The 16876-nt window shown below is 40.7% G+C and overlaps 2 protein-coding genes across 2 annotated transcripts in view; one reads left to right on the top strand and one right to left on the bottom strand.

The window, feature by feature from the left end:
• Mcm6 (minichromosome maintenance 6) overlaps positions 1 to 10926 on the bottom strand; it is a 121355-nt gene extending 110429 nt beyond the window's left edge. Inside the window, exons 1-2 of the mRNA XM_067137224.2 lie at positions 10750 to 10926; positions 6742 to 6885 (exon numbers count right to left, since the gene is read on the bottom strand). Of these exons, the coding sequence (XP_066993325.2) occupies positions 6742 to 6885; positions 10750 to 10841 (236 nt within the window). The 5' untranslated portion in view covers positions 10842 to 10926. The remainder of the gene's footprint in view (positions 1 to 6741; positions 6886 to 10749) is intronic.
• Positions 10927 to 11427: 501 nt separating this feature from the next.
• Positions 11428 to 16876, top strand: part of LOC136876245 (thioredoxin domain-containing protein) — a 74992-nt gene continuing 69543 nt past the window's right edge. Inside the window, exons 1-2 of the mRNA XM_067150031.2 lie at positions 11428 to 11815; positions 16050 to 16235. Of these exons, the coding sequence (XP_067006132.1) occupies positions 11662 to 11815; positions 16050 to 16235 (340 nt within the window). The 5' untranslated portion in view covers positions 11428 to 11661. The remainder of the gene's footprint in view (positions 11816 to 16049; positions 16236 to 16876) is intronic.

Here is a 16876-nt window from a genome sequence, read left to right as displayed (position 1 = left end):
TGTACTTGACGCTTAGTAAAATTAAGGTTTATAGACAGCAGGAATATTTTCGTGATGGATAATCGTAATGTAAAGATATGTGGAAAAGGTACTGCCGGAAAATTTTCAACAGATTCTAGTCAATATTATGATGCCAATTTTAAGTTAATGGTTATTAAACACTCTGAAATGTAGAATAATTGTGCAGCCGCAAGAAAATACGGCATAGGCCTAACTAAAGCCAATATTTGGCATTAGCGTGAAGACAAAGAGCTAAAAAAATGCGTACTGTACAAAAAATGCATTCAGTGGTCCGCAACAAGGACACTTTAAAGAAGTCGAAGATGAAAATGTGAGGTATGTGCACCAAAAGCGCAAGGGCATGGCCATACCACGGCGCAATGAGCTATTTCGTTGACTTTCAACGTCCGCAATTAGGCCTATACATCACTAGCCGCTGAATTTGGCCGAACCCGGCAAGCAAGACGTGCGTATAGCGGTAGCCGGTTATATCTTTCGCTGCGTAAAAGTAACAGTTTTATTGACAGCAAGAATAATTTCCTGATGGATCTTTGTATTATAGAGACGCATGGAATAGGTATTGCCGGAAAATTTTCAACGGGTTCTCTTCGATATTATGATGCCAATGTTAAGTTAATGGTTCTTAAACCCGCGGAAATAAAAAATTGTGCAGCCGGAAAAATAAAAAGAAGTACAGCATGACGGAAGTCAATGTTCGGCATCTAAAAATAGTCTACAAATGCGTAGGCTACTGTACAACAAGGCATTCATATGATTTTACACAGTTCTTTTTTAGCCTGATTTAAATTTTTAAAGGAAAAAGTGGGGTTCATCTTGGATTCGGAGAAATATGGTACTATATATTTTTCAGAATGAAATTAGACATACACTTTCACGTAGTATCAGATTACGAAAAATACCAAACAAGTAAGCCATAGTGCAGAAATCATTTGCGGAAATGCAAGTATTGAACAAACTGATTGCTGTTTCATACCGATTTTAATGTGCATGGGGGGTTTCCCGACTTTTATACAAAAATCGGATATAACGACAATCCGTTATAGCAAGTAAATTTTTCGCTATTATGGATTCTCGCTATAACGGACTTCTACTGTATTAGGAATTGTATGAGCATTATTTCTGCTGCGTCTCCGGTAGTGTTATCATTCGTCAGCTTGTCACAGTACAGAAAACATGTCTCGCAAACTATCAGTTGCTGAGTCTATTGCATGAAATTCCTGAAGATATGTCTGATGTAGAATGTGGTCCACATATAAAGGACCTAAAATGAGAAAAGGCATACGAAGATTACTACCAGTCAGTTGATAACTAGAAAGCAGTGATTCAGATCATGCTGAAAACCAGATTGTTCAGGCTGAAGGTAAGTTGATATTAGTATTATAACCATCAGCATAACAAGTCTGGTAAAATTCCTTGATTTATACCATATTCAGATTATAATGATGCCTCGCATAGGCTGAATACTGACAAGTTTTCAATTATTCTATTACAGCCGTAGAAACAGTAACCCGTAAAGCAGACTATCATAGAGGATGCGACAACCAAGCTAAAAGCCTTCCATGGCCAGATAATGCGCCATTAGGTACTGATGGAATCAGGGAGGGGACTGCCGCAGACTGGGAAGACGACACTTGGTTGGATTGCTCGCCACATCCCCTCGAAAGAAAATCCAGGACGTGCTCCATATTCAAAGTGGCATGTTTTTGACGACAATGTAAGGGGTGCGTGACATCTTTTTATTGATACATAAATATTGGAACTCATAAAGCAGTGTACAAAAACAAAGGCAAAATGATAACAATGAGTAATCGTGCGTATGGAGAATTAAAATATAATCATTTCTATAACAGTCAAAATGACCGCATCGGCAGTTCCAGGTATATAATATATTCCGGCGATTCTAGTGTTAAAGCAGCCTGGGGACAGGAAAATCCCAGAAGATTGGGAAACAAAATTATTGTCCCTATATTGAAAAAAAGGAAACTGGAGATATTGTGGTAACTTCAGAGGAATTACCGTGACTCCGCATATAAAGAAAGTGTTTGAAAGAATAAAACAAAAATTTTACAAAGATTAAGGAAACTGGTGGAACTCAACTGGAAGAGGAACAACATGGATTTAGGTGTGGAAATTAGAAGTGGACCTGATATTTGCAATGTGACATTTTGTGGAAAAATGCTGGGAAGACAACAAAGAGCAAATTCTGTCATTCTACCTGAAAAAAATACATTATAGTATTTCCAGAAGACAGGATTTGATCATCCCTGAAGGAAAAAATTGTCCCACACAAAATTATTCAGATGGCAAGAGATATGTATAGCAAATGCACCTGTTAAAGAACAAAGTAGGAGAGACAGAAGAATTCAAAATTAGAACAGGAATGAGACAAGGAAATGTGGTATCCTGGCACCTTTCCTATTCACTGTCATCGATGAAATACTCAAAGGAATCAAAAAAGAGGACTGAGGCAGAAACACGATGACGTGCTGTTAGGTGAAAGTGAAAAGGAAGTTCAAGAACAGGCAAGCATATGGAATAAAGTAATCAAAAAATGGAGACTGAAAATTAACAACAAAAAGAGCAAAACTATTGTTCTTATACAGGGATCAAGGAATGGAACAGCAGGTGTAACAGTTCAGGCAGGAACCATTAGAGGTAGTAAGAATATTTCAATACCTTGGGAGTGCAATATCTGTAGATGGAATAATGACACATGAGATAAGTAAAAGAGTGCATTTAGCTGGAGGGTTTTACCAGATTGTGAAAGGACATCGGCAGTGCAAGTTTCTAATGAGTGCTCCGAGATTTTGTTAGAAAACAAAGTGAAATATGCTGTAAGATGTACAGAAAATGTTACAGAGAAGAACAGTCAAAGTATTCTCAGTAGTGAAAGTAACCACTCCTTCTCTCCAGAAATCCAGAAAAAGACATTTGTACCAGAAATATCTATGAACGCAAGTGTGTGTGTAGGCCTAAAATGATGCCTTCATTTGTCCATGAAACCGTTGAATCACTACACAAAATAATATATGCTATATAAGGATTTGGTAGAAGCAAACTTTGTAATTAAAAAATTACAGTCTGAAAAGGCAAATCTGATTGAAGAAATGAAAAACTAAAAAATTTGCGATGGTGTTGGAGTTGGCGTGTCGTGAGCTTACGTCGCGGCAAAGGAGAGTGTCGCAAACTAGGTCTAAATCATCTGGAAATCATCCTTCAGTAACAAACAGATTCAGCGTTTTACACAAAGTTTGGGAAGAGCAAGGAAGCGCTTCTTTCTCCCAAGACGCAAGTTCTCCGACGAAAAAAAAAAACCCACCAAATTCACGCCGATAACGTGATCAAGAAAGTAAGGAAGGAGAAGAAAGTGAAACTGTTTGGTGATAGTCATGGTCGAGGCCTTTCAACAAATCTAGCAGAACTGCGAGCTTACAGTGAAGTGACAGGTTTTAGACGTTAGATTCTGGACCTGCCCCTCAGACATGATTTAATTGACTGGTCATTTGTGAATAAAGCTGTCAAGGACACAAATGAGAAATTCAGGCAAATATGTAGTCATTTCAAAAACGTTACACTTTCAGAAGTAGTGAAACCCCTCGAGGAATGCTGATAAACTCTTGTCAAACGACGTTGTAGTTGTCGGCGGAACCATCGACGTAGCGAGAAATGAAGGCCATCAGGGTGCAAGTTTTCTGAAAAGGACTCTAGGTAAGCTGACCTATACAAATGCGATAGTGAAGAACCTGCCCCACAGACATGATTTAACTGAATTTGTGAATAAAGCTGTCAAGGGCACAAATGAAAAAATTCAGGCAAATATGTAGTCATTTCAAAAATGTTACACTATTAGACATCAGTAAATTAAACCAAACTTCTCATACAAGGCATGGCATGGGTGAAGAGACTGGGATAGCAATATGTAAAAGAGTAATTCTGTTAACTGTGTACTGTTCACCGGATGCTGATGTTGAGATTTTCTTAGGAAAATTAGATCAAGTCCTTCATAACATTTTCGGTAGGAATAGCAGCACAGAAGTAATACTTTGTGGTGATTTTAACATAGATTTCGCTGAAGAAAACCTTCTGTCAACATCACAACTACTGCATATTCTTCAAAGCTGTAATCTAAAACACTTAATTTTTACACCCACCCGGGTAACTGCCACCTCAACTACAATGATAGACAACATTTGTATTGATTTCCATTGTTTTAAAATGCAAGCGTCCAATACAAATTCGGGATTATCAGATCATCATGCTCAAATCTGGCAACTAGAAATTGAGAATGTTAACAAGCATTCAACCAAAATGAAGCAAGCACTATTAACTTGGTTTTTCTCTGCAGCTGCATGTGGCAGTTTCATTGTAAATCTTAAACTTCAGACCTGGGCTCCAATAACATTTGGTCATAGCATTGACCAAAAATATAGAACCTTTTAAAGCATTTTTTAATGCAATTTGAATTACATTTTCCAAAAAAAATTGCAGTAATTAAACAAACTTCAAAAAAGCCATGGATCATCGAGGGTATACTGATTTCAAGTCAAAAATGTACACTACTTCTTTGTCGGAAATCACCCAGAATAAATCGTGCTACTTTCCTTCTGATCTTTTCACTTCTCAAATCAAGTAATCTGTTGAGAATCCATTACACTCTAATCATACTTTAACTGAGGTCTTACCAGTGACTTATATGCCCTCCCTTTACTATCTTACTACAACCCTTAAATACCCTCATAATCTTATGAAGAGATCTTTAACCTTTATTTCTAATCCTGTTATGTGATTACCCCAATGAAGATTTTTCCTTATACAATATTAACACCTAGGTACTCACAGTGATCCCCATGCTCCATGAACACGAATCAAACCTGTGAGGACTTCCCTCTTGGTGAAACTTATAACCCAACTTTTCACCATCATACTTTTGTTTCCCGTCCATCTCACAACATTGCCAAGGTATTAATGAAGTTGCTCACATTTATTACTCTAATCAGAATAATATCTGCAAAAGGCCTTATCTGTGATTCCAGCTGTTTTGCATATCATTTATATTCTGTATATACAGTATACTGCCTGACAAAATGTTATGCACCCAGAAGGAGTGGTCCAATATTATCCCATTTCGGTATATATACATACCATTGATATTGATGTGTGAGTAATTGATTAGATTTACAAGGATCTGTAATTTGTAGAACGCCCACCAGAGTGCAGTCGCGATGGCACCGTCCTGTTGTTAAGTTGTTACCAATCAACTGCTGTGAGCCAGACAGTTAAGCAAGACATGCCGAGAGAACTACGTATAGTACGAAGCACCCCCGATGCCTCGCAGACGCATTACATAGCATATCCACCAATTGACAGAGGTCACATTCTGGAACTGAACGAAGCTGTTTGGTCGTATCGTGCAATTGTCAGGCATGTGGGCCATTCAGATGTCGCAGTGGCCCGATGTTGGACTCAATGGGTACATGAGGGCACCCAATCACGTCGTGCAGGTTCAGGTCGACCAAGAAACACCACCCCGAGGGAGGAACTTCGTATGGTGCACCAAGCATTGCAGGATTTCTTAACTTTGGCACCCACCATCCACAAACATGTACTGGCGACTCTACTACATCCTGCGAGTTCCTGCACAGTGTCTCGACGACTTGTATCCGCCGGATTGAGGTCCTGCCGCCCCAGGCGTCGGTTGCCATTGACACCAGAATACCAACGCCCGTATTTGGAATGGTGCCTTGCCCAGGAGGGGGTGGGTGTGGGTTTGGCGGCGTCAAGGGTAGATAGCAGATCCTGCCCATATTGTGGAAAGACACACAGGTGTAATCCCTGGCATCATGGTGTGGGGAACCATGGGATTACCGTTCAGGTCACCTCTAACAGTGCTTCGGCAGACGTTGATGGCACAGCCATACGTCACAGGCATTCTGCCTCTGCACGACCTAGCCCTTATGGCACAGCACCCTGGGACAGTGTTCCGACAAGATAATGCACATCCACACACAGCAGTTGTGTTTATGGACCGCCTAAAGCATGTTGAGGTCCTCCTGTGGCCAGCAAGATCCCCGGACCTCTCCATCACGTGTGGGATGACACTGGAAGGGGACTCCATTCAAGTACAAACCTGAGGGATCTGGAGGGACAGCTGCATAAACTGTGGATAAACTTGCCTCAGGAGAGGTTCCAAAGGCTGTTTGATACCATTCCGAACCATATAACGGCATGCATTGCAGCCAACCAGGGTGCGACAGCCTACTAACCTGGCTTCAACATTCTACCTGTAACTGTCAGCGGCCTTGTCTCTTTCATCCCATATTGTAATCAGTTCAATAAAGGCACATGGTATTTCAACGTATGTAGTTTCATTCACTTTCAACCACTTCTTCTGGATGCTTAACATTTTTTGTCAGGCAGTGTGTATATATATGAGACCATAAAGGTACAACAATACTGCCTTATGAACCCTTCCCCCCCACCATTTCATCATTATAGGATCAGATAATGCTTTACCTACTCTAATTTTCTCCGAGAATTACACTGAGAAAGCCATCCACTGTGATTTTCTTACCCCTGATCTCGTAGATGTTTGTATTTTTCTTTAATATTGCTAGTTCTTTGACTACCAATAAAATTATATTTTGATAACATACCGTACACATAAGGTTAGGAGTACATATCTTCAATAACTTATGAGAGAGAATTATTCTCAGGCATCACCTGTAATATTCTTCAATGATTGTAGTAGCAAGATTTTGGTTGTATTTCTCCACATCTTCAAAGCTGATCTCCAAAGTGCTCTTTTCTGGACTCGTCAGTTCCTTTGCACCTTCAAGATACTTAATGATTCCTTCCTCCTTGAACCTGGAAATCAAACAAGAAACAAAAAACAATCAATTGCCAACTTCTGCTTGAACCTGGAAATCAAGCAAGAAACAAAAAACAATCAATTGCCGACTTCTGTTAAAGGAAGATGTAGTTGATTTCTATTATCTGTCATGAAACTTTAAATTATATACTCAGAACATCACATGAGATTCTCCATAATAAAAATGGAAGGAAAAACAGCAGAAACAGTTGAAAAGTTTTTTCCACAACTGTAATCTTTCATAGGTCAGATTTTTTAAGAAGAAAAATCAAATTTGAACGTTCAGGGACTAGTATTAATTACAGAGCAACAGGTCTTCGGTCCAACTGTTTTAGGCATTAGAATTACTGGTCGATGTCTTCTATTTTCAAAATCCCATTTGTATTTACCAAGATTTTGAACTACGGTCACCTTGATGAGAGGTTTATGATAAAGTCACTTCTCGCAAGCTCAAGACAAGAATGACTGTTAAGATGCTCCAATGAAGGCCCCTATCAATGAGCTGACTGACCACACAAAGCTTGGTCCATCACAGCTTTGTCAACCACTTTTAGTGTTGGATTTGAATTCATCCATAAAACAAGTGACGATGTCAAGCATTAGTAAAGAAAATCTAACACTAACTCATATGAAAGGCTATAGAGAAAATTAAACAGTGCATTTAATATCAACAGACTCGTCTAGGCATATCCTGCCCCATCTATGAATTATAATCTGCGGAAACAAACTTCAACCCAGGGAAGGCAGACAGAAATATAATTCAGAAATAAATGTTCAGATCAACAATCAAAAATTGTAGCATCACAGCAGACATGAAATATAAGAAAATCCTTTTCAGATATGTTCGGCATTGTACAGTCAGCTGGGTGCATTTTGCAACATGGTCCGTAGTTCGCACCGTGTCAGTCACTCTCAGTCTACCCTCTCTTCCCTCTTCACCTCATGACATACACTTGCAAAGAGCACTGTGAAATTAGAAGCACACAGCATGCTGCCATGTAGAGCAGTGTCAGCCATAGGCTACAAAATTCCTGCCTACTATAACAGCTAAGATTCAAACCCCAGTGTGATGACGTCAGGCAACGAACACACCACGTTTGGCACAAATGCTAAATGCTTCACTCTGTTCTGACAAAGCACATTATTCATGTGTGTCAAGAGAGCAAGTGCCTGACTCTCATCTAACAAGGAAATTTTATCATTCGTGAGACAGCGATTCGGTGTGGTGTTTTGTCTAGGGCTGCTCAGAAGGATACACTTGTGATAGGTATCAAGGGACATTGGACGTCTACAGTGCATTAGCTTAAAGCAGGTTTCCACTAGGAGGAAGACAACAGGTTAGTTGAAACTTCACAGAACTCTTTCTTAAACTCGGTAGAGGTCATGCAGGTGAACAAACTTCCTGGATGTCCATATATGGTCCATAAACGATTACAAGTAACCAGACTCCATTGCAGAAAAGCTGCCATGAAAGTCTCTCTCCAATAAACAGCTGGCTGAATGGTGCACCTTTGCCAAAATGGGATTAACTATTATAGTGCCAGGCAGCCGATCTATTGGCCATGCAAGCTGCTGCTAAATATGCCAGGGGGGGCCGATCTGTCAGCCACGTTTTTCTTTCGCCTGTATCTTCAATTCCTGCTGCACGATTGCAGCATAAGTAATACCGCCGGAGAGAGTGAAGATTTTACTGTCTGGAAATAACGATAACATGCTATATCGGTTACGTGAATTATGTTGATCCACGAAATATCACTGTAATATTTGTCACAAATGGATGATAATAGTTGTTTTTACTCAAAGTCTCAAAGCGGAGGTTGATTAAGAAATAATCCGAAATATTTTATTTTAGAGAATACATACTTTACTGCCTTACAACTACCATTTCTGCTACATTGCAGCACTTCCGTGTTTTATTTGTCTAACACTGTCGTGTGTGATGTCTTTGCTCACTGAAGTTCTACGGTGTTGTTTTATTGATTTTTCTCATTCGATGTAATTTGAAGGGCTGTCACTTCATGTGCCATAACTAATTCATTAAACGATTTATTGGTCCACGGATCATGCTATTTTCCTCTAAAAAAATATATACTGTATATACAGTATATGCATTGGTCCATGGGATCATGCTTTTTTCCTTCAACATATGGAACAAACATATGGAAAAAAAAAAAGAGAATTCACAGGCATAGCACTCCCATTCTCGGTGCCAGCCCTGGACCTCAAGAAAAACAAAAGACGGCGCAAGCAGCGGAATGCAACATAATGGAGTCCCTTTTACAGCCCATAAGTACATATACATATTTCTCGCTAGTAACGACGGTATTTCTTAATCAATCTCCAATTTGAGACCTTGAGTAAAATCAATTACTATCTTCCATTTGTGACAAATATTACAGTGATATTTCGTGGATCAACATCATTCACATAACCTGCTATATCATTACCAGTGAAGTTTTATAAGAGCTTTCTTTCAACACATTATATGTTGTGCATATGGTAGCCATGCGGTCTGCCGCTTCGTATCACTTGCTTGTTATCTCGTTTGTTTATTTACTTCCAATAGTGTAAGGATGGATAAGTAAATGAAAGATTATTGAAATACGCAATACAGCTTGAAAGAAAGAATGTTACAGTCTGGCATCATTCACAAATGAGGTCACTGCCTTCAGGCTTCACCGCTCACCATGCAGCAAAGCAATCGGGAGAGGGCCGGGAGCACCTTGGCCAGCACTTCGCTATTGCTATTTCCGTCACCCTGTTACATCACTAGAGGCCTCCAGCGTTGTGAGGAGGAGCTAGATGGTGCACCCAAAGTATTCACTCTCATGAGGACTCTGGAGGTGCCTTTTTTTAAGTATCCAGATGGGGTCAGCCCAGCTATAAAAGACAGGCCGTACAAGATTGGATGGTTCAGTTGAGCTCATTCAGTTAGCAGCTTCAGTTGGAGTTGAGTGGAGAGCTCAGTACGAGCGAGTGCCGCTGTGGCAGGCTGAATTGAGGAGGCAGTCTGTAGAGTGTTTTGATCATGGAACCGAGTGTTCATTCTGCCTGTCTGTCGTCAAAGAGTTGAGTCTCTCGTGCCAGCTGCTGTGTAGTGGACATTGTGTCTGGAGTGGCGTGTGAGATATCAACTGGGTATCGGCATGGGACAGTGAACAAAGTCAAGTGGGAGGTACAGGCAGTGTACGTCAAACAGGACAGTATGACTGCCATGCACAGGCTATAAACTGCATTGCTGTAATAACAATAGTAAAAATAACTGTGAATTGAGTTAGACTGCAAGTGCCAGCTGAAGAAAAGTGGGGGCAGGTATTAGTCTACAAGCGATAGTGTGAACAATTAGTGTGTCCGGTTGTGAGAGCAGAGAGAGCTCAAACTGTGCAATTGTGTATACTGTGCAGTGTAAGTAGTAGTCCTACAGAAGTAAATGCTACGTGTTTTTGTGTTCATTTATCTAAACACGTTACCGTACAATAGAACCAAAATTAGATTCAAATATTTAGTCAGCTTCTGTCATGGCTAAAAACCGAGGACTGCGTATCAACAAGTGATTTCATACTGAAGTCAGGACCATGCCAGTCAGGTGTCTCCAAAGACAGTTAATTCAACAACAAAGAGATATGCGTTTCTTATTCACGTGTTGATTGTCCTAGCGGAATCAGTTAATGCATTTGTTCGGAAAGCGCGGGAATTACTGCTCAATATTAGTCTCTGTTTTTGGTTTTTTGACCTTATAACAACATTAACAGTATATAACGCTTTAAGCTGCACCATCTCCTGTTTCTTTTATGGTACAGAGAATACACCAATTATATATCCGTTGACAGACCACAACAAATGAAAATATACAAACTTACTCCTCCAAGAAATCTTGAAATAATTTTTGACATCGTGCACCAACTTCGTCATTAACCCGCAATTGGCCAACCTGAACATCTGCAACATCCATCGCTGAATCTTTTGAATAAAAATATTGCCAAACCCCTCGATAAACAGTTTACTTCCACAAACCGCACTTCTGACACATTTGGCGGGAAACAGTTGAGCAGGAAGTGCAGGAAAGGTCTTGCGATGTTGTCATGTCAAATATCTAAGAGTATACATAAAAGAGTCGCATCTTCGAGCATACAAATTTCTATGCTCGAAGAGTCGCATACGTATGCGATGTTGCAACAATAAACACTTAAAATAGAAATTGAATTGGTGGTACAAAATGTATACAGTTTAAAACGATCTAAATTTGTAAGGAGAAAATACTAATTTTCTGAAAGAAGTAATTTTCCCAATCTTTTGTTCATACATGATAACCATGTCATTGAATTTAATACCACTTTATTTCGTTTCTCTTTAAGCAATTTCTCTTGTCATTTTAAGAGACTGCGCTTTGCACTGTTGTTCTATGAATCAAATCTAGATAATGGATGATGGGAATTCTGAGACAATGTTGGAAATCGCTGGAAGTTATGACCAAAGAGGATAGAGGTTATGACTATGGCACGATGGCAGAAATTTGACTCTCTCCTCAACGCCAGCGCTACTCTTTGCCCAGCGCTGTCGGCTGGCTGTCGGCGTAACAACGTATCATGTTGTGATCTCATTCTTGGGATGTGGCTGAATAGCATGTTTCATACACTGTTCTATGGCGCGGCTTGTCAAATCTTCGCATTTGCCATAAAATAATAATTATATGCATATATCTGTTGGGCCACGATAACAGTGCGGTTGTTACCATTGCTAAACGATACCGACTTTTCGAAGGACTTGACACAATGAAGAATCTTATGTTCGTAGTTTTCCACGTATTAGTGACGAGTTGTTTATTGTCCTCTGTGCAGTGTGCTGTTTCGGCCGGCCTGGAAACTGTTAACGATGATGAGCTTTTAAATTTAGTAAGAAGTGAGAAATATGTCGTCGTCTTATTTAGTAAGTGGAAATTCATATTCAATATCTTCATCACCTAAAACTTACGCCCACTGTAGGCCTACTTTATGAATCCCCTCAGTAGTTGCTACCATCTAGGCCTACTTGTTCGTGACTCCTTTCTTTTCATTTTTGATCGCCCGTCTATGAGAAACTGGTCTTTTTTGGGGTTGCAAGTTCTTAAATTTCTTTAACCAATTAACCTTCATTTGTTGTAACGAGCGGCTAATAATCATATCACTCCTCTTCCTTGCAACGAGGGGCTGATAATCGTAATGCTTTGCTTACGAAAACAACATACGCATAGTCTCGGAATTAAAAGCCTTGTGCCCAGTTGATTTTAGAAACGAACATATGGAAACAAGAAGGCACCCCTCCCCATTCATTTTTTTTTTTTTTTTTTTTTTTTGTAGCAAGGGGCAGGAAATCATGACGCTTTGCTTATTAAAGTACCATACACGCAGCCTCAGAATTAAAAGGTAGGCCTATGTGTCCAATTTATTTCTAAACAAGCATATAATAATAACCATTATAATAAGGAGCACTCGAATGAGTATTGAGTTTAGTGGGTTCACACTTTGCTATATTCAGTCAGCATTTGTGTGTGTGTGTGTGTGTATCTCCTTTTATACTTTAGGATATGGAAACGATCACAGATATAATTACACAGTGTGCAAACACATTCACTCGTTGGATTGTGGTATTTTGTCTTTGCATATTTTGTGGTGGAAGCATATGGATAGTGGAATTTCACTGAATGTGCTTGAGGACATACGAGGGCGAATCAACAAGTAAGTTACACTAGCTCGCCATGAGAGCATGCTATGTGTCGTGACTGTGGCCAATGCGGAGCAAGCTAAACTGTTTTATGTATCTGCTGCTTTTACTACAATTTTGAAATACATCGGTCCTTTTCCCAAAACCGGGGTAATATGACCAGAGCACCACTATTCAGTATTGGTACCGGTACCTGAATGAACCCGTAAAACGAGCACAGATACGACGAACATGTACCTTACAATAGGAGGTGCACACACAGACCAGGAACAGGTATTGTATAGGCTGCAAACTGCGCGCTGCATGTCAAGCCTCACAATAGCTCATTTGGCAGGGGCATGGTAGGAGTTGTGATAGTGGACTGTGCTCGAAGGTTCAGATCCTATACAAGTATTTTTTTTTATTTTGCTGCCAATTGCCTGGGATGTGTTAAGGTTGATAGCTTGCGCAGACTGATTCGTTTATTTGGTCATGTAATGGGCCGTATGTATTGTTGCATAGGGTATTGAGCTGGATTGGACAAAGGTGAGGAGGTGGCTAGGACACAAGCAACCAGTTAGCTACATCATACGTGTTCCAAGCTTTGTAGACCACAAGTAGGCATACTGTGCCCTATTGGAACGATAGCGGAAGATAGTTATTTAGCTGCACAAACTCCCCTTCTTTGAGACAAGTCACAACACAAAAGTTATTTCACTGCCTCGTGATATGTTCCAGTGGCAAGTATGTGGATATGCATACCAGGCACAATGCTGTATCAAGAACACTCGGATAGACGGCAACCGACAGGCATGACATTTCGGAGTGTGGAAAGTCATCTGTGGGCTACTGCGACCCTGGGGAGGACACGGCCTGTTAAAGATCATCCCGTGATCTGCTTACAATGAAAATGTTGTGTTGGACGCTGTCCGGCATAACCCTCACACTAGCACATGGGCTATTTCGCAGGAGCAAGTATCGGCTAGGCGTCTATTATGCGGATATTGCATACCCAGTGGCTTCACCCGTACCATTTGCAGGCACATACCAGGCACAATGCTGTATCAAGAACACTCGGATAGACGGCAACCGACAGGCATGACATTTCAGAGTGTGGAAAGTCATCTGTGGGCTACTGCGACCCTGGGGAGGACACGGCCTGTTAAAGATCATCCCGTGATGTCTGCTTACAATGAAAATGTTGTGTTGGACGCTGTCCGGCATAACCCTCACACTAGCACATGGGCTATTTCACAGGAGCAAGTATCGGCTAGGCGTCTGTTATGCGGATATTGCATACCCAGTGGCTTCACCCGTACCATTTGCACTTACACCAGCAGCCCCATGGTCATGATTTCGAAGCCCGGGTGGTGTTCTTTCAATGGACCCTACAGCATGTGGACACTGATCCTGCCTTTTTGGTGAATATCTTATTTACGGAAAAAGCGCAGTTTCAGAACAATGGAACCGATAATCGCCATAATATGCATTACTGTAGTGTGGATACAGCAGGCAGCTTTTCGGGTACAGTAGGGGGTGAACGTATGGTGTGGCATCGTGCGAGATCACCTCCTTGATCGCCTTTTCTTTTAGGGGACTCTGATGGGAGAACTCTAGCTGCCCTTTTTTTTTTTTTCAAAATTGCCTGCCACCGTTCTTGGAACACGTGCCACTCCTTGACCACTGCAGGATGTAGTTGAACATCACGGAGCTGCGGCGGGGGTCGTCCGGAACCTTCTCCATGCGACGTATCCTGATAAATGGATCGGAAGGGGAGGACCTGTGCCCTGACCCATCAGATTGCCCAATTTTACGCCCCCAGATTTATTTCTTTTTTAGACCATGGCCAACAGCCTTAGCCGTGTTGAAACACCGGATCCTGTGAGATCTCCCGAAGTTAAACAACATTGGGCGTGGTCAAGGTTTGGATGGGTTGCCACGTGCTGTTGGTGGGGGTTAAGGGAATGGTGGAGCATAAAGGAACTGGCCAACTTACCGTACGTAAACTCCGACTCAGGCACACCTCTCTGGAGGTTCGGACCTGCCTTTGGGCAGAATGCACCTTTACCTTTAGACCATGCTAAACAACTGGTGTATGCACACGAGCTGAGCAATCCTGGTCAACTTAGACAGCTTTTCACTGAGGCATACCGATCCGTCAGTCCTTGCATCAAGCACAGCTCTGTATCGGCCACGGAGGTCGTCAGTTGAAGAAGGTGCTTCGTTAGAAGATGCAGGTAATTGACATCGTGTTGCATGTTTCCTAGCCCCTTCCAACCCAGTTCCATACCATATGCCATCATATCAATAGCCCATTTCAGGGCCAAATAAACAAATCAGTCTATGGAAACTATTAAGTATTCAACCTTGCCACATCCCAGTCACCTGGCTGTAAAAACAAAAAACAACCATACTTGCGTGTTATTCGAACTTCGAGCACCGTTCACTATCACAACTTCCACCATGCCCCTGCCAAGTGAGCTATTGCATGGCTTGACATGCAGAGCGCAATTTCCAGGCTATACATTACCTATTTCCATGGGCGCCCACATGACAGTTTCTAGAGGGGGGGGGGGGGGGGCAGACCTGGGGGTGCGAGTAATTTTAATATTATGGAAAATGAATGGCGATTTGTATTCTGCGGTAGAATAACCCACGGTGTCCACTGCCTGTTGGTGGTGGACGGTACTACCGTTTTTACGTAATACTTTTAAATCATTTTCTTGAAAGGAAAACACGTGACTACACTAGATTTTTGCCTTTCCCTGTGAGCTAGAGGGGGGCCGCAGCCCCACCTTGCCCCCGGGTATGGGCACCCTTGCCTATTTCTAGTCAGAATATTCACCTCCTGTTGTAAGGTACATATTTTTCATATCTGTGCTTGTTTTATGGGTTCATTTGGGATATTCTTAATGAATTAATAGTGGTGCTCTAGCCCATTACCACACATCTTGTTATATTACCATGGTTTAGGGAGAGGAAATAATGTATTTTAGAATTGTAACAAACACAAAAGGATGCATAAAACTAAATCTCCAGGGGCTGGTGAACCACCCAGTATACAGTGGTGGCATGCTGTTCAGTGCACAGTCTGGACTTTTTACTGTGCCAACCGGGGACTCTGCACTAGTTGACTGACCGTAGTAGCTGGCAGTCACTGGCTGTTTTCAGTAGGATTCAGAAAAGTACTCATTTGTCAGTGTTCATTGCAATAATTCCAGCCATTTCTTGATTCATACAAGTTTACTGATAATAGAAAATCCGGTCTAACTTAATTCTTGCTATATATTGGTACTGGTGTAATTGATTTCTAGGTTAAATTTTTGTTAATACATTATTACAATAAAGTATGTCTTGTGCCCATGTTTGCCATAAGACCTATCTGTGTTGGTGCAATGTAAAGCAAATTGTAATAATAATAATAATAGGATTTAAAATATACCATACCATGTTTATAATTTCTGTTAAATTTTACTTTCAGCCAAGAAGGATTGTGAGGAGTGTGATCTCTATGAAAATGAACTTACTCACTTGCGTGAAGATCTGGTTGATGATCTGAATGCTTGGGTAGTGAAGGCACATGATAGCCAACTAGTCCGGCTTTATAAACCAACCAAGGAGCCAGCCTTAGTATATTTTAGACATGGCATTCCCCTGTTGTATGATGGTGAGTAATATTCCCTTTCAGGATTTCATACAAATTAAGTATGTAGTTGTTTCTTTTAAGTCACAGAGTGAGTCTCATTCTCTTCTTACCTTCTTTGTGTCCGTAATTTTGTTCACATGCATTAGAACAGTGAAACACCTGATAAGTAACCTTAGTTGAGTGTTTCCCATAACTTCATGCTCAGTTTTCCTGTTGTATTTTAACACATTTTAACATGAAATTTGCTTCGCATTATGTACTACCTCCTCGTGTAAAGAAGTGGTTACTCACATAATGTATTCAAATCCAAAATTAATTTGTGCTTTAGCTTTTTCCCTCTTATCCCCTTCTAATGTATAGTCATTCTGCAATATATTGTGCAGTTATAGATAAATCATTGATATTTTTTCATTTACCTATTCATGATTTTACTCTCCTAGACATAAAACAACATGCATGTGAAAAATCTGAATATGTCTTGTGTGCTATGACTAGAATCCTCCCGAGAAAAATCCTTTGTGTATATTAGATTTTCAGGTTATACGTGATAATTTCATCTTGGAAATGCCTAGCAGTTGCTCGGTTCAGAATCATATACGATAGGATGAATTTCATTTGCGTGTTTATCTACCATCTGGTGGTGACTCTCGATTCTATCATAA

The sequence above is a fragment of the Anabrus simplex genome, chromosome 1, assembly GCF_040414725.1.
Source record: "Anabrus simplex isolate iqAnaSimp1 chromosome 1, ASM4041472v1, whole genome shotgun sequence".
NCBI classification, from domain to species: Eukaryota; Metazoa; Arthropoda; class Insecta; order Orthoptera; family Tettigoniidae; genus Anabrus; species Anabrus simplex.
This window is presented reverse-complemented; position numbering and strand designations above follow the sequence as displayed.